Consider the following 18834-nt stretch of genomic DNA (forward strand, 5'->3'; position numbering starts at 1 on the left):
CTAGTTTTATACAACAGTGATTAGTTTTTTTAAAAATTTACATGAACTTTGCTGCCTCTCCTATTCCTACACTACTGGTCCCACCCTTGGGTGCAAGGAACTGCAACTACCAGATGAAGCCTGACAGAACAGACAATAAATAACCTACCCTGAGAACTGTGCAATGGGAAATCAGAGGGTTAGGGGCTAAGTCACTGGTGGCCTAGCTGGAGCAAGCTTGAGGAACCTGATGGTCTTTACCCACCCTTCTTCTCATGTTAGTACAGTAGATCATCAACCCATGTTATTTTAAAGATTATCACACGAATACCCTACGTTATCCATAGATGATCTGCTTTGTGTACTGTCTTCACAATTATTAAAATTATAAAACAATAATTTTCCTATCTGCAAAATATTTGTATTGTTAATAATATATATTCTTATTTACATATATTCGAGTAAGATACATTAAACATAGATTTACTGCTTGTGGTAACATCTTGTACTTTTTGCAGTTACTGCAGATTATATCTAGCTTCGATCGCTAGACTGCATAAATAATGATTACTACAGTATTCCGGGCAGTATTAATGGAGCCATAATATTGCATGGTCAGAATACTGTATTAAAACACAATCGTGGTTGTAGTTTTCTGTAATGTCACGGATTGACATGAACGAGAAGGCTGTGAGTGGTGACTGTGCAGTATTGGCTGTTGTTGCGTGATCTGCACAATTGCTTGGGACTGGGTGTTGCTGTGTAAAAAGGAGGCGCCCATTCCATCCGGTGCTGGTCCTCTTGCACTTGTTATTTTCTCAGCCCACGTACCTTACGTTCCGGGACACGCAGCCGCGCCGAGTACCAGCTCCCAGCTCAAGCCACCGGCAGTGCACTAATCCTCGGGAGGCTCCGCTCCGCTCCGCTCCCTCATCTCTCTACCTGCCGGCCGTGTGCAGTGCCAACCCTTCCGACAAAAAAACCCCCCAGCTCTTCCCAGCCATGTCCACTCGAGGTGAGTGACTTCAGCCAGACGACCGGGGCTGCAAAGTGCATGGAAATAGAAAGCCCACTTGTCTGTAACCTTCGTCTGGAAGTGTTTATATGAATTAAGCTTCTCGTTCAGTGCTGGTGTAAACGGCCTCTCCTCTGTCTGTATGACTTCTATTGCAGATGGATTTGTTTTGTTCCATAAATAGATGGCTGGATAGAATGGGAAATCATTGCTGTATGTGTGTTTGTTGCATGCAGGTGTTTATATATAGCTCAGATGGGTGTATCACATTGTTGAAGAGTGCAGCGCCGCTGAGATTAAGGGAGAGGCAGAATCGGGGCTGGTGCAGATTTTTTGCTGCTGCAGCGACTCGGAGCTGTCGTGTCAGGTTAGCCCGACTCTTTCAATTTCCTATCATCAAAATCCACTCATGCACATCGCCATCTGAATAAGATGAGATTTTGGTACCATTAACTGGTAGAGCGAAAGACGAACTGGAGCGAAATCTGTGCTGCAACACTTGTGCCAACGAGGATAGACCGTGCTATTAACAAAAGACACAAATATTCACTTTATGGAGGAAGCGCAGGCTGGACATGAACCTGTGGGGTGGGGTGGGGAGAGATTGATCCGCCTGTGGACGGGAGCAGGATCCTGCCAGACTTGATGCAGGTGACTGCTTAAAATGTCTAACAATTCCCCGGCAGTGTTTCACCTTTGCGGCATTTGTCTTCATATAGTTGCTGCCTTGATGCCTCCCTGTGAAGACAGGACCATCTGAAGTTTGTCTCGCTGTCGGCCAGTCACGTAGTTGCCCGAATTCCCCCCTACCGGCCAGGAGCTGCACTCACAGACTGTTGATAAGGACTTGCCGCTTCAGTTTGTTGTAACTGAGGGTGGGATTTCACAGCGAGCCTGGAATAGATCACCCCCGCCTGTATGAAGCAGCACCAGGCTATCCTCCCTCCTGTGTGACAGAGGCACGATTCTCGGTGGCTCAGCTGTACAGAAATAGGCACTGGGAATGATCACAGTCCTGATGACACAGCCTCTTAAAGGAACAGATTCATTGTCGCGCATTCCAAACGGTAATTTAACCCTTTACCAGAAAAAAAATCAAACTGATTTAATTCCTCTTCGCCAAGATTCCCAAAGAGCTGCATGGTGCTCCTTCATCAAAAGCAGCAGTTACACGGTAGTTTTACTGACCTCTATTGTAAAAGAACGACAGTCTGATCATGCCCATACTGGCTAAAGCCAAGAACTTTAATCAGAGTGCTTGCCCATGTTTTGACCTTTGGTACAAGCCCGGAGTAAGCTATGTGGTGTCCACTGGTTCGCTTGAAGTCTTAGAATCATAGAATGGTTCCAGCATGGGAGAAGGCCATTCGGCCCGTCGAGCCCGCGCCGGCTCTCTGCAAGAACGCTTCAGCGAGTCCCACTCCCCCGCCCTTTCCCCATAGCTCTGCAAATCTTTTTCCTTCAGGTATTTATCCAACTCCCTTTTGAAAGCCGTGATCGAGTCTGCCTCCACCACCCTTTCAGGCAGTGCATTCTAGCTCCTAGCCACTTGCTGAGTAAAAAGTTTTTCCTCATGTCGCCTTTGGTTCTTTTGCCAATCACCTTAAATCTATGTCCTCTGGTTCTCAACCCTTCTGCCAATGGGAACAGCTTCTCTCTATCTACTCTGTCCAGACCCCTCATGATTTTGAACAACTATCAAATCTCCTCTCAGTCTTCTATTCTAAGGATAACAACCCTAGTTTCTCCAGTCTGTCCGCACAACTGAAGTCCCTCATCCCTGGAATCATTCTCGTAAATCTTTTCTGCACCGTCTCTAAGGCCTTCACATTCTTCCTAAAGTGCGGTGCCCAGAATTGGACACAATATTCCAGTTGAGGCCGAACCAGTGTTTTATACAGGTTCATCAGAATTTCCACACTTTTGTACTCTATACATCTATTCATGAAGCCCAGGATCCCGTAAGCTTTTTTAACCGCTTTCTCAACCTGCCCTGCCACCTTCAACAATTTGTGCACACATACCCCTAGGTCTCTCTGTTCATGCACCCCCTTTAGGATTGTACCCTTTCGTTTATATTTCCTCTCTTCATTCTTTCTTTCTACCAAAATGTATCTTCTGCGATTGGTGGATGCAGCACAGGCTCGATTGCCTCATTCAGCCAGGGCTACTAGACATTTTAATTTAGGTTATTTTATATTTATTTGGGCATTTCAATTTGGACATTATTATTGTTCGTGATGGTTCTCCTGGAAGTGCGTGGGGTGGGGAGCATTTGCTGATGCACCAATTACTGGTACAACAGAACACTGGCGAATGGGAAAGGCAGCAGATTGGAGAGTCTCCGTTTATGAAAGGAATTGTCATCAGTTCCTAATGAGAGGAAAAATGGTTTCGGATTTTGAACACCAATAATATAAAGTTTAGCTCCCTTCTCTGTAGATGGAGCAGATATATATCAGCCAAAATATAAGAACTCTGGTTATGTGCAACTAAGATATTTTACTTGTGTCATATTATGGGTGTCCTCTTACTTATTACCTCTTATAGTTTCTAAGCTGGTAATATATTTCCTCTGAATTAGAAAGTTACAAGTTCAAATTCCACTCCAGGCTTAAGCATTAACCCAGATCTTACACTGAGGGTGTGCTACACTAGTAGAGTCTTTGGATGAGATTTTTAATGGAAGCTTTATTCGCTTAGTTTCCTTTACTTTATCCTATTAAAGAAAATTATAAAGGTTGTCATGCAGTGTTAATTGAGGGTTGTGGATTGTCCATTCCAGAAAAATAGAATTGCTTACTAATAATATTGAGTTCCTGGCATTCTTCATTTATGCAGACGGTCATCGTAATTCAACATGCCTTTCATACTTAGGAACGAATACTAGTAATCTGGCAACACATTGTCACCATTGAGATATTATTCTGCAGTTATATTACATTTAAATGTGGGGCTCTAGATTGAATAACACACAAGGGGCAAAACTACATATGTGTTATCCACAGTTATGTCTACAAATTTCTTACTGTATACAACACCACTAAGCCATTTTGTATTTGCAACAAGTGAGCAATTTTAAAGTGATTCCAGTTTGAAAACAGTACTTAAATGAAGAAGAAATAAAGAAATGGGAGAGAGGCATATTGTTGCACACTACCTGCAGTGATTAAGCACATTTTTGCTATTCTGGATTATGGATAGTGGGATTGACTGGTGATGAAGTGATGGATTTTTATTTTTCTAATTAACCTTTTGAAATATTTAAGTTTATTTCAGTATTTGTTTTGTTGATGTGTTTTAGTGGTGTGTTATGTAGACATTTTAAATAAAATTTGAAGGCAGTACAGTGACAACAGTAGTGTGATACCTGATCATGTGACACTTTAAAGTAGTTCTGTGAAAAATATCATGGCAGTGTCGGTGTGCCTTTCCTATGGCCACGCCCACTATATAAATTCGTCATCAAAAAGTTACAAGATCACGAGCTGGCTTGTTCCAGAACACTGTGCTGCTAAATGCAGTCACCAATTACATCTTTCTTCTTCTATTTAAGTATGTACTAATTATCCTATTATGATGTTGCAAATGCATACATTTGTCTGATAATATTTCACCTTCTACTGGGAGAGGCAGAAATAATAACAGCTTTGAAGGAGTTACATTGTGATACTTGGACAGTGATAGATCGCTTATTGTGAATGGTTATAAAATCATATTGCACCAGTCCCAATCAATTGAAATCAATACTTACTAGTATTAGAAGGCATTATTATATTCCTCATAGCTTATGCCTGGAGGAAATGCATGCAGTATATTCTGAACTGTGATAGTAATGGGAAGAATCATTGAGGGTTCAAGTGCATTAATATTTTTTAAATCACAGAATGATCGAAATAGATTAAAGCCAGTCTGTCTGCCACATGTATGTCAAGAAAAGTCAGCACTAATTAAATTTCAAAATGATTGAACTGGACTAATATGTAACACCTGCGTGCTAACTGACTTGGGAGCAGTACAATCCAAGGAAATACTTCACTCTGTGATACTAGGAAACATATAACCCACACATCCCTCACAGTCATGAGTTACAGACTTGTTTTTGACATTGCTTAATTACCTATTTAGTCATTGCATTCTTCCCTCGCTCAGTTATTCTGTAGCTATGATCATTTAGAAGGCATTTAGAACGGAATTTATTTAAATTTTTGACAGTACTTTTTTACATTTATAGAGTTGTTTTGCTGTTGTCTCACTGTGTTGACACACAGGACACTCTTCAGAAAAGGGGAATAGTATCTCCTATTATAGGGGTAGATTTTTGTATTCACCATCTTGGTAATCTGGCGGGGCCGATCGCAGGCACCTTTTGTAGAGCCTGGAATTAAAATCAGGTGGGTTGTATAAAAGCCGGGCGATCCACCCCAGCAGATTACCACCGAGACAGTGAGGCCAAAAATTGACCCATAAAGTAGCAGTTTTTCAGCTACTTCCTTGTCATTCTCAAAAGATATAAAACAGAGTTACATTTCAAGAAAAAGCAAATCAACATGAATGAATTGGCTTCTCTAGTGGCTCAGTGAAGCTATCTATTGAGTAGCTCAGTGATACAGAACAGAAAGGACCCAGGTACAATCCCCATTCTGTTACTGAGCTAGTTGATGGTAGGGGTGCTATAACTTATCTTGGCATCCCTGAGTGATGGAGGTGAAAATCACCAGGGCCACTGCCCCGATTGCTATCTATGGACCACTGCTGGACAGTGTGCATCTGTGGTGGTCTGTTGAGGATAGGATTGGGCTCAGCTGAATAAGCTGCCAGGACTCAATGGGACTGATAATATGGTCCTGCCGTAATGGTGCTGGGTACTGAATGTACCTGCAAGGCTCCAAACTGACATTTCCCCAAAATATGAGGCAATGGCCTAGAAATTGAGTTGGCGCCGCGCCAGGGCTTTAGCGCCGGAAATTTAGCGCCGGCGCTAAGTCCCCCTGCGCGTGCCAAAAATTCAGTAGCGCCGCGCCCAGACGGCTGCCGGCGCTACTGGAGGGTGTCAGCGCCTCGCAATGGGCGCTGACTGCCGCATTGCGGCGCTAATCCGCCGCTGCGGCACCCGATGCGGTGCGGCAGGCTGGGGAAGTGCAGGCCTCCTCCTTCCGTTAAGGAGGAGCTGCCTGCACCCGACCGCTGGCCGTTGATCTGTGGAGAAAAATGAGCCCGGCACCTCGGAGAAGTGCCGGGCTCGCGGCCCACACGCATCTGTGCCGCGGGGGGGTGTTGGAGGAGTCCGGGGAGGGAGGTGCGGGCAGGCGGCCGCCGGGAAAGCGGCCGGCCGCCGCGCGACCTTAATGCGCCGGCGCTAAGACCCGTAGCGAACTTTTGAAAAATCGTTGGTTGCGGCTGCCACGGGCGAGGCGGCCGCAACTCAATTTCGGCGTTCGGGCGCATTGCCACGGCAACCGGGACGCTGCGCACACCGATGACATCATCGGTGCCGGCGCAGCGCAACCGGCTAACGCCGATGGCAGCGCCCTAGTGAATTTCTCAATCGGCTGTACTTGCGGCGCTAGGCCCTCTAGCGCCTCAAAATGGGCGCTAACCCCACTCAATTTCTAGGCCAATCTGTTTTAAATATTTTGAAAGTGCAAAACATGCAGGGAGAGCCGTGGACAGCGGGTTATTGGATGCCACCAGTTGCCCTTAAAGATGTGCAGGTTTGTGGTTAAAGAAATGGCCTGTATAAAAAAGGTACGATTCGCTAGAGCCATGGGGCAGGAGGTCCTGCAACAAAGGGCGGAGTAGTGTGCGCACAGGCCATATGCACCCACAACCCTTGGGACCCACACTATGGAGTGCTGTGCACATCAGATGCTGAGTAGCCTCCCATGCCCAACATGCTGCACTTCAGGTACTGAGAACCACACTGTCAAGCCTCACACATCAGTAATGATCACCTGGACAAGGCACTCAGGGTGTCAGGCACCCAGCAAACCTTAGCTCAGCTAAGTGAGGGGAGGAGAGAAATTGACAAGATTAGAGATTTAAACAAAGATTAACAATTCACAGCAATTGCTGCTGTTATATTAGAATATTATCAGCAAGGCAAAGGCCCAGCCTAGCAATGGTGATACTGCCATCTCAGAGACAATTCATTGGAATTCTTACATTCTACCAGAAAAAAAAATGTGGAAGCTTGACCTCTTTTGGGCAGAGGTGTTGTGCTGTTTTCTGCTCCTTAAGAAAAGTGATTATACTTGGGGTAAATTGAACTCACACTGTCATTTTTGTGTCTATTCCTCCCAGTACTCAAGACACATGGCAGTGGCAGCATGATAGCTTCCCAGAAGAGCATTTAACTCAATTTAAATATTCACTTATAGTGCTGAAATGTACGGCCAAAAAACCATTAGTGCCAACATTAATGTCAATGAACATAGTGACTATAGAACCTAGCCCCAGAAATTCTAAAAGGTGAAATGTAATTTCAATATTCCAACTAATACATTAGCCATACTGCTTCATGCTGTGTTGTAGAATATTTTATATATATATATATATATATATATATAGGCTCATAAGTATGTTGTCCATGATTCATTTTACTTATCACACATAGCCATAAATTATTTTTAAACTGTGTTTCTTTTGCATCTGCTATGAGGTTGGATGGCTAGGTGCTGCATCAATGGTGTATGTGGTTGGATCAAAGGTGTATGTGGTTGGCTCAATGGTGTATGTGATTGGATCAATGGTGTATGTGATTGGATCAGTGGTGTATGTGGTTGGATCAATGGTGTATGTGGTTGGATCAATGGTGTATGTGGTTGGATCAATGGTGTATGTGATTGGATCAATGGTGTATGTGGTTGGATCAATGGTGTATGTGATTGGATCAATGGTGTATGTGATTGGATCAATGGTGTATGTTGTTGGATCAATGGTGTATGTTGTTGGATCAATGGTGTATGTGGTTGGATCAATGGTGTATGTGGTTGTACCATGTCTGGATGGAGCAGGTTTGATGGGGCTAATGGTCTTTTATCACGTTATTTGTATGCATCTTAACTAATATCTGTTCTGTTATTCTGTTATATATAATATATTCTGTTATGTAAATAATCTATTCAACATTTGATTCACAGAACTTACTCCACTCAGGAAGAAATTCTTTATAACACACTTAGGGCTTCCCGTTTGTTGGGTGCTAGATTTCTCCCTCAGAATAAATTGTTTAATCCATAGTGTCCTGCTGAGTATTTTCTACACATCGCCCCCCCAAGGAACGGAGAACTAGATTCTTGAGATCAGGTAATGAATCTGAGAGAGTGGGCTGGATTTTACCAGCCCCGAGGAGGCGGGTATGGAGGTGGGACTGCCGGGAAAGTTGCAGAATTTGGGGGCGGGTGGCAAACCCACCCCCAACCCGCCTCCATGCCCTCTTGCCAGGAAGCGGGAAGCCGTCTGGCCCCAGGTTCCATCTACTTGGAGGCGGGAAGGGAATAAAGCCTATTAACTGCCTGTTAACAGGTAGCTAACAGGCAGAAAGTAGGATTATCTCCATTTTTCATCCTGAAGTGCGGGCTTCTCGACCTAGGGGAACCCCGCCAGGGTGTAGGAGGCGAGTAGGAGGTCTGCGGGGGTTGGCGGGGTCTGAAAGTGCGATGTAGAGGTGAGTGATGGGTGCAAGTGTGGAGTGGTAACTATGTGAGGTGAGTGTAAAGTGTTAGAAAATGTTAACTTACCTTTGTTTCTACCTATAGCCTTCAGCCGCTGTGGAGCCGGAGTCCCTGACATCTCCATTGTAGAGATCACAGACAGGCTGTTGCATCCTCCAATCCAACAGCCAGCTGATTTCTGCAAAGTAGAAAGGTTTGATGAGTCCTGAGGACAAAGACTCATCAAACTACACAGAATGTCAGTGTTTGACAGCTGCACAGAGCTGTCAAACAATGACATTTCTTCTTTGAAAAGTTCTTGACAAATGACATGTCATACTCTGTCACTGACTTCCCCCTAATTGGCCTGGTGAGCCCGCTGGGTGGCCAGAGGTCAATTAGGGGAAATTCCCGCTGGTTGGCCAGAAGCTGATGGAGGCGGGATTGAAACCCAAGCAGCAGTCCCACCTCCAAAAGCTTCCTATTCAGAAAATCCAGCCCACTGTGTCTGCCCATACCTAGGGCAAGTAATCTAATATCACCCACACCTGCATAGAAAGCGGAATTTTCACTGCTTCTGGAACTTTTTATGCAATTTGTGGTACAGGTTGAGCGTCCCAAATCTGGAGTTCTGGAATCCAGAATGTTCCAGAATCCGGACTCCGGGACGATTGGTGGCAGGGGTCCGGAATCCGTAAAATGTTCCGGAACCCGGACACCCTGTGGGAGGCTTACCAAAAACCGGAAATAGCGCCACCTGGGCCCAGGCATTTCCGGACTCGGCACATGTTTCTGATGTCTGAAGTCCGGAAATATCGCAACCTGAGCTCAGGCGTTTCCGGACTTCAGACATCAGAAACACGTTCCAAAGCCCGGAAAAAACAGAAAACCGACTCGGCCTCGGTCCCAAGGTTGCCGGATTCGGGACGCTCAACCTGTACTTGGGAGGCAACTAACACGTAACATGATACGAGTGGCAATTCACAGGATTTGTCCTGGGATATCACATCCTGCCAAATCGTTTGTGCTAGCCATTGCATATACACATGTGCAACATTCAAAATTCATGTAACAAATAATGGTGCCCTGAAATAACACCATTTCTTTATTTACATTTTGGTGTCCAGCGATGGGCGCGTATTTTATATTTGTATGTTTCTTAATTATTAAAAAACTACTGATTTTTTTTGTTTCAATTATTATAAGCTGCCAGATGTGATGCACAACTTGAGCTAACATTTATAAAATACTACAAAAAGTTTAAACAACTACTTGTAGTATTTAACTGTTTATTAAAGAGTAAATTATTCTCCATATATGGAATAATACTACACAGGAGGTCATTCGGTCATCCTGTCTGTGCTGGCTCTTTGAAAGAGATACCCAATTAGTCCCACTCCCTTACTCTTTCCCCATAGGCCTGCAAATTTCACCTTTTCAAGTATATATCCAATTACCTTTTGAAAGTTACTCTTGAATCTGCTTTCAGGCAGTGCATTCCAGATCATAACAACTCGCTGCGTAAAAAGATTTCTCCTCATCGCCTCTGTGGCTTTTATGCCAATTATCTTAAATCTTAAAAAATGATCTTAAAATTTAAATATCAGGCCATAATTTGCTGTGGCAGGGCATCTAATTGTGTCTGCCATTAGTTAGACTTGGCCTTTCACGATTAGGTTTTTAAAATTTTTGCGTGGCACATTGCTGAAAGTGTGAGCAGATAACAGCGCAGCGAGGGAAACGGGGCATCTCGGACCTGAGTGAGCAGGGCAAGCAACTGTGTATCTCCTTAACCAATCAGATTGAAGGATTGTGAAATTAACAGCACAAGGACTGAGAAGGAAGTGTAAATTAGAGAGGGTGAATTCCATGGGGAGCGGGCTGGGAAGTGACTTTGAGCCCAAGATCAGCCATGATCTTATTGAATGGTGGAGCAGGCTCGAGGGGCCAAGTGGCCTATTCCTGCTCCTATTTCTTATGTTCTTATGTCAAATCAGGTACAGAGAAGGAAAGAAAGATTGGATTAAGAGAGAAAGAAACAAAGAGACACAGAGGAAAAGGTTAAGAAAAATAAAAATTTGACATTTTTAAAATATCCAACAACAAATAAAACCTGAAGGAATGAGACTCCACCATTGTAATAGTTAATTTTCAGTGTTAGAGAGGTTGATTGGCAGTAATTAACAATCACGTTGTTAAAAGTTTATTTAGACTGAAATGGACAAGGCTTAACTTTCTGTGGTGAGTTTAGTTCGTATCTGCCGCCAAATACAGGAACTTCAGTGGTAGACAGTGAGATGCCGTTTACATGATGCTTATGGCAGAGTGACACATCTTGGACAGGAACTTTTGGATATCCGCGTTTAACTTCGCTTCTGCCCTCGCCTGAAGTTGCTGTAGCATTTGTGCATAAATAACCTCACCGCTATTTTGACAGCAAATTATGACCCATTTTAATTATCTTAATAATGCATTCATAAATAAATGCAAATAATAATTGTTTTATGGTGTACATTTGCTTTGTGTGGATTTGTTTTGCTGTACCTTATGAATCTGTCGCTCCCTTGTATATATTGTAAGCGTTTATTCAGTGCATATTGATTATAGCGTTGTACAAACTTTATCCACAAGGGTAGAAATTCCATTACGTGCTTGCCAGTCCAGGATTTTCTGTCTGTTAAAATGAATGGACAGTAAATCATGGGACAAGCAGATGACCTCTGCCAGTGTTTTTGTTTAAACTGTGTGGCAAGGAGGTGGGCAGAGCGATGCAGGTTGACCCATTCTTTGATTTTCCTCCTTTCTTGTGGGGAAGCACCTGACCTCCACTTGGTTTCCTTGACAGTTGAACTCTAATCAGTAGCTCACTGCATGAGAAGCACTCTGCGATACAGCACATTGGTCCAGCCATGCACTGCCTTACAATGGTGATACGTTGACTGGAATATACATTTTAACCATGACGGAACGAATGCTCACATTACGCATAATGTTCTGCACAGGATTTCTGAGACGTCTGCACTGCTCTATCCCGTCTACTGTGGCCAGTGTTTGATATTCTACTCGCTTTTGAAAATCAATCCACATTGTGCCAGATTTAACTTTGATTTAGTGGCGGTGTCTTTTCCAGAAAGCTGATGAAGTTTCTTGGCATACAGCTGAAGCACTTAAGGGAATCAATTTTAATAATAATGGATGATGTTGATGTATAAAGCATTTCTCCTCAAACACAGACATGGGTCGTCTTAAGTTGATTACGAAGAACGTTATATTGACAGCAGCTGGGCAGCAGCCTTTCAAAAAATGAAAACTGGAATCAAATACTCTCCCAAGGGAGATGTGCAAAAGTAAATCCTGCTTCCAAAATACCATATAGATGATCAGATTTAGAAAATTCTACGGGATCCAAGATCAAATAAGATTCTGCAGGAGATTTTCGAAATCCTCCAGGGTGTTCTGAAAAGGGTCGGTATGTCTGGGTAATCAAAGATGCCTCCTGACATCAATGGTAGATAATATTTATGATCTTTACAGGTGGGGATAGCTAGATCCCATATAACCTTTCAATAGGAACATAGGAAGGAACATAAGAACAGGAGTAGGCCATTCAGTCCCTCGAGCCTATTCCGCCATTCAATTAGATCATGGCTGATCTGTATCTTAACTCACACCTACCTGCCTTGGTTCTGTAAGCCTTAATACCCTTGACTAACAAAAAACTATCAATCTCAATTTTGAAATTTTTAATTGACCTAGCCTCAACAGCTTTATGGGGCAAGAGAGTTCCAGATTTCCACTACCCTTTGTGTGAAGAAGTGCTTCCTGACCCTGACCCCTGAACGGCCTAGCTCTAATTTTAAGATTATGCCCCCTTGAACTTAAATACTTTACTACGGGAGAATTTGACAGCTGAGTGAGCAAAGAAGTAGCTTGCAAATTTGATTGTCAGGGATGCTGGGATCTTAGACATGTGGTCATAGGCTCAAATAACTTAAATGTTATTGTTTGGCAATAGTAATTATGTTGAATTTATAGGGTCCAGTAAGAAAAATGTACAGCCTTTTCTGACTAGGAACCCAGCTCATCTCTGTATATTATAAACTAGAGTTTTATATTTGTGACTATTATTCAACTTAAAATCTGTACAGTTCATTTAAAAATGTCAGTTCATCCGCTGCTGAAACACTCATCCATGCCTTTGTTACCTCTAGACTTGACTATTCCAACGCACTCCTGGCTGGCATCCCACATTCTACCTTACGTAAAATTGAGGTCATCCAAATCTCGACTGCCCGTGTCCTAATTCGCACTAAGTCCCGTTCACCCATCACCCCCGTGCTTGCTGGCCCACATTGGCTCCCGGTTAAGCAACGCCTTGATTTTAAAATTCCCATCCTTGTTTTCAAATCCCTCCGTGGCCTCGCCCCTCCCTATCTCTGTAATCTCCTCCAGCCCAACAACTCCCCTCTCACGCCCCCCCCCCGCCCCCCACGAGATAACTGCACTCCTCTAATTCTGCCCTCTTGAGCATCCCTGACTATAATCGCCCAACCATTGGTGGCCGTGCCGTCTGTTGCCTAGGCCCTAAGCTCTGAAATTCTCTGCCTAAACCTCTCTGCCTGGCTACCTCTCTTTCTTCCATTAAGACGCTCCTTAAAACCTACCTCTTTGACCAAGCTTTTGGTCATCTGCCCTAATTTCTCCTTATGTGGCTCGGTGTCAAAATTTTTGCCTTTTAATACTCCTGTGAAGCGCCTTGGGACGTTTTACTACGTTAAAGACGCTATATAAATTTCCATGTCGGTGCGGATTATCTGTCAAGTCGGAACTTGCAGATCGCAAGTTCGGGATTTAGTGCTTGTGCAAGCACTTGCGGAAATCCTGAACTTGCTGCCCATTTCAAAGGCGGTATGACAGCGTACTCTGAGAATATGCCATCATACTGACCGCAAAATACGGGCCATTATTATTCCAGACAGATATCCAACCATTCAAAATTTAAATGGAACAAAACCATGCAAAATGAGTGAACTGAAATTTATGTAACAACTCTTCCTTCTCTGAACTTGATGGTTGCTCCCTACTGCTAGTGAGATACGGAGACTCAGAAACCAGTTTGCAGGCACCAGAAACCAGTTTGTCCCTCCGCGACACCCTAGTTCACTCCTCTACCACCCCCAGCACCCTTTCCCCTTCGCCTGGCACCTTCCCGTGCAAGCGCAGGAGATGCAACACATGCCCTTCTACCTCCCCCCTTCCCACTGTGCAGGGCCCCAAACACCCCTTCCAGGTGAAACAGCGATTTACTTGTACTTCTTGCAATTTAGCATACTGTATTCTCTGCTCACGATGTGGTCTCCTCAATATTGGGGAGACCAAACGCAGATTGGGTGACCGCTTTGAGGAACACCTCCGTTCAGTCCGTAAGGGGGACCCCAAGCTCCCGGTGGCCTGTCACATTAATTCTCCGCCCCATTCCCACTCAGACCCCACCGTCCTCGGCCTCTTGCATTGTTCCACGGAAGCGCAGCGTAAGCTCGAGGAACAGCACCTCATCTTTCGATTAGGCACTGTACAGCCCTCTGGACTCAACATCGAGTTCAACAATTTCAGATCATAACCTCGGCCCCTATCACAAATATATATTTTCTCCTTTTTTTCTTTTCTTCCCTCCCACATGGCAGCTGTCCTTCATTCTGCCAGCGCAATTCACACCCCATCTCGAGCCATCCTTTGTTTCTTAACCTGTCCCATTATCACCTCCTCTCGCCTTGAATATCTCTCAATGTCTCTCAATGTCTCTTCATCTCTCCTGCTTTCTATCCTATCACTGACCTTCCCTTTTGTTCTTTCATCCCCTCCCCCTTTTCCCAGCCCCTAAACTTGCTTTCCATTTCCTGCTTTTTCCCAGTTCTGATGAAAGGTCATCGACCTGAACCGTTGACTCTGTTTCTCTCTCCACGGATGCTGAGTTTTTCCAGCGTTTTCTGTTGTTATTTTGCAGGCATTATTGTCAGTTTGAGAACGGAAAAGTCATGTTTCTTTTACGACTAAAGCAAGACTTTAGCTCAAAATATTTTGACACTTAAGTTATGCATCTGTCATGATTTGATTGTGTTACATACATTAAAGGCCAAATATAACAAGTTTGTACTTAGAAACAAGTACTTTGATTGAAATACTGGTAATTGTGAGATAGACCCATCTGCTGTAGGGATTATTTTACCAGCAGCTGCTGACTGTGGCATTGCTTTCACTAAAGCCAATTTAAAAAAGCTCTCTAATAAGATCAGAGCATTGCTAACACAGATATCAGCACACTTTCCAGCTGGCATTCAATGCAATAGTCAGACTTAATGTAAAGTTAACAAGGCAGACACCAAATCCACAAATCCTCATTCCCTTTTCCCAATACTTCCAGAATTTTGATGAAAACTTTAAAAATCTTTTGGTCAGATAAAACTCAACTTTGAAAGCACTCTTTCATTTGAAAAAGATGTGAAGGAATTTTTAAATTCTTTACTTCCATGGTTCTGGGATGATCAGAAACACAGCTGAATGGACCAGATTGTTAATGTTTGAGCTTTTTCCCAATATCTTTTCTCATATAAGCAGCTTGGCAGCAGGTTCTGTAAGTAGCTCAAGATCTCCTGCAAACTGAAACCTGTGTCTTAATTCTCTGACATATTTGCATTAGCATAGTTCAGATTTAACAATTAACCCCAAATACAATAAATTGTGTGCTGGAGCATACACAGGAAGCCTGTCACATTCTCCTGACACCTCAAGATGGTGGAAAATTCCACAACTGTCTAGTCTTATTGAGTTGTGGCTCAGTTGGTAGCACTCTCGCCTCTGCATGAGACCTGAGCATAAAAGTCTGTCTGACGCTCGAGTGCAGTACTGAGGGAGTGCTACACTGTCGGAGGTGCTGTCTTTCAGATGTAACGTTAAACCAAGGCCCCATCTGCCCTCTCAGGTGGACGTAAAAGATCCCTTGGCTCTATTTTGAAGAAGAGCAGGGTGTCCTGGCCAATATTTATCCCTCAATCAACATCACTAAAACAGATTATCTGGTCATTATCACATTGCTGTTTGTGGGAGCTTGCTGTGTGCAAATTGGCTGCTGCGTTTCCGACATTACAACTGTGACTACACTTCAAAAAAAGACTTCACTGGCTGTAAAGCGCTTTGGGACATCCTGAGGTCATGAAAGGCACTATATAAATGTAAGTCTTTCTTTTTATAGATTAAATAATACATAGGCCGTAATTTCCCCTACCTTTGAGGTCCGTGGCGGGCGAAGTCGGTGGCGGGTCCCGACCTCGCTGCTGGCTCCAGCCCGCTGTCCAAAATGATTTTATGTTGATTGGGCTTGTTAAGCCCGCCCAGCGCATTTTCTGGCCAATTGAAGGAAGCAGGTCTGATGACGTCATTCGATGACGTGTCATCAGCTGGTTTCCTTAAAGGGACCATGCGCAAATTAATTTTGACATTTGTGCTGTCAGTGTTCTACAGCATTGAGGTGCTGCAAATACTGACAAGCACTGCACAGAGATGCACGGCTGCACCCAGGCTCTCCCATGACTCCCTCCATATGCTTATGGAGGGAGTCACAACACGCAGGGAGGTTATCTTCCCTTCCAATGGGCGGAAGAGACCTCCCCAGGTGACCAACGCAGCCTGGTTGCACTTCGCATAGGAGGGCACAAGCAGGGATGTCATCAGGAGGACCAGGCTGCAGTGGCGCAAACCTTTCAATGATTTCAGTACATCACGAAATGTTACTGCAAAGCCTCACACTCAACCTCATCCTGCTGTGCCACTCATCACATCCCCATCACTCTGATTTCCCTACCCTACTCCTGCAGATCCTTACTCACACCGACTTACCTTGCACCTCCACCTATCCCTCTCTATCTACATTATCACTTCCCCATCTCACTAGCCACCCCTCACACTCACCCTTGTCCTAGTTCAATCATACCAACTAACAACACACAAGGGTAGGCATTATATACAAACAGGGTTGGCTGTTTGAAAATTGATGTGCCAAATAACTGCCTGAATCCATGAGGTTAAAGCTTAAAACTAAAGGCTTTTATTAAGTAAGAACATGGCATCAAGTTAACACAGTCATCACTGACCCAGCCCTTGGTAGAACATTCCAGAAGAGGGGCGGGGCTAGGGAGGAGCATTAGTGGTTACACCAGTGGAACATTCCAGACATTAACAAGTACAACAACAACAACAACAATACAAATGCCAGAACACAGAGTTATTTCATCACATTCACCCCCTGCTATAGATTCAGTCTGTCAGGAGGTCTGATAATCCTCTGGGAACGACGTAACTCTTGCTGAGGCTCCTCCCGGAGTACTAACTCCGGTTCATTCGAATTCCCAGAATCATCAGTATTTTCCACACTGAGGGTTTGTGCCTCTGAAGGTCCAATACCACGATTGAAAACTCTACTCTCAGAGTCGAACTCTTTTCCAGCTCCAGCAGGTGCAAGATCTTTAATAGAGACCGTATCCTCTCGCCCATCCGGATATTGAATATACGCATACTGGGGATTAGCATGGAGGAGTTGTACTTCCTCCACCAGTGGATCAGTCTTGTGGCCTCTCATGTCTGCGCAACAACACAGGGCCCGTGGTCATCAACCATGTGGGTAACATTACTCCATTAGTAGCTTTTCTTGGAAAACTAAACATCCTTTCATGAGGGGTGGTATTCGTCGCTGTACACAAAAGAGACCTTATGGAATGCAGCACGTCTGGCAGGACATCCTGCCAGCGAGAGGTCGGCAGGCCTCACGACTTCAGAGACAGTACGATAGCCTTCCACACTGTCGCATTTTCTTTCTCGACCTGCCCATTACCATGAGGGTTATAGCTAGTAGTTCTACTCGTTGCAATCCCTTTTGATAGCAAAAACTGTCGCAATTCTTCGCTCATAAAGGAAGAACCCCTATCACTATGTATATAGTTAGGCATGCCAAACAAGGAAAACAGTTGGCAGAGGCATTTAATTACAACAGCACTAGTCACATCCGGACAGGGGATAACAAAAGGGAACCGAGAGTACTCGTCTATAATATTAAGAAAATAGACATTACGGTCGCTTGATGGAAGGGGACCTTTAAAATCGAGACTCAAACGCTCAAATGGTCGAGTTGCTTTAATAAGATGAGCTGGCTCGGACGGCTTATAGAAGCGGGGTTTGCATTTAGCACAAACACGACAGGTTCTGGTCATTGTCCGGACCTCCTCAATAGAGTAGGGTAGATTGTGGGACTTAATGAAGTGGTTCATTCTGGTAACCCCAGGGTGGCAGAGTGCGTCGTGGAGACTTTGAAGCTTATCTATACCTAGACTAGCACATACTCCTCGTGACAAAGCATCCGATGGCTCATTAAATACTCCAGGCCTGTACTGAATATCATAATCATATGTTGACAGTTCTGTTCGCCATCTTAAAATCTTATCATTTTTGATCTTGCCTCTCTGCTTAGTGTTGAACATAAAGGCCATGGACCGCTGGTCAGTAATGAGCGTAAAACGTTGGCCAGCGAGATAATGTCTCCAATACCTGACTGCTTCGATAATCGCCTGTGCCTCCTTTTCCACTGAAGAATGTCGAACTTCTGGTCCTTGCAATGTACGAGAGAAGAAAGCTACTGGTCTACCAGCTTGGTTAAGAATTGCTGCCAACGCAAAATCAAATGCATCACTTTCCACTTGAAAAGGGATCTTCTCATCCATGGCACATACCACTGCCTTCTCAATGTCCTGTTTGATATTAAGAAAAGCCTCCTGAGCTTCCACCGATAGCGGAAAAGACGTCGACTTAATAAGAGGTCGGACTTTATCTGAGTAGTTAGCCATCCACTGGGCATAGTACGAGAAGAATCCCAGACACCTTCTTAAAGCTTTTACAGTGTGAGGTAAAGGTAATTCCTTAAGTGGGCGTAATCTTTCAGGATCTGGCCCGATTACCCCATTCTCCACAATGCAACCAAGAATACACAAACGTGTAGTATTGAAGGTACACTTGTTTTCGTTGTAGGTCAGGTTTAACCTCTTTGCAGTCTCTAGGAACTTCGCGAGATTTTGATCATGCTCCTGTTGGTCGCGCCCACAGATAGTAACATTGTCCAGGTACGGGAATGTTGCTTCCAAC

At 44.1% G+C, this 18834-nt stretch overlaps 1 protein-coding gene across 2 annotated transcripts in view; it reads left to right on the forward strand.

Annotated features, from left to right (window-relative positions):
* The first annotated feature begins 735 nt into the window (after positions 1 to 735).
* Positions 736 to 18834, forward strand: part of ablim1b (actin binding LIM protein 1b) — a 468612-nt gene continuing 450513 nt past the window's right edge. Inside the window, exon 1 of one of the 2 annotated variants that reach the window (XM_085994431.1) lies at positions 736 to 994. Coding sequence is in view for 1 of the 2 variants with exons in the window: in XM_085994434.1 (XP_085850560.1) it covers positions 982 to 994 (13 nt within the window). In the remaining variant the exon portion in view is untranslated. The remainder of the gene's footprint in view (positions 995 to 18834) is intronic. The other variant, XM_085994434.1, reaches the window with a different exon arrangement.

This window comes from Somniosus microcephalus, chromosome 8 (assembly GCF_052327205.1).
Source record: "Somniosus microcephalus isolate GS21.2 chromosome 8, FLI_Smic_1.0, whole genome shotgun sequence".
NCBI classification, from domain to species: Eukaryota; Metazoa; Chordata; class Chondrichthyes; order Squaliformes; family Somniosidae; genus Somniosus; species Somniosus microcephalus.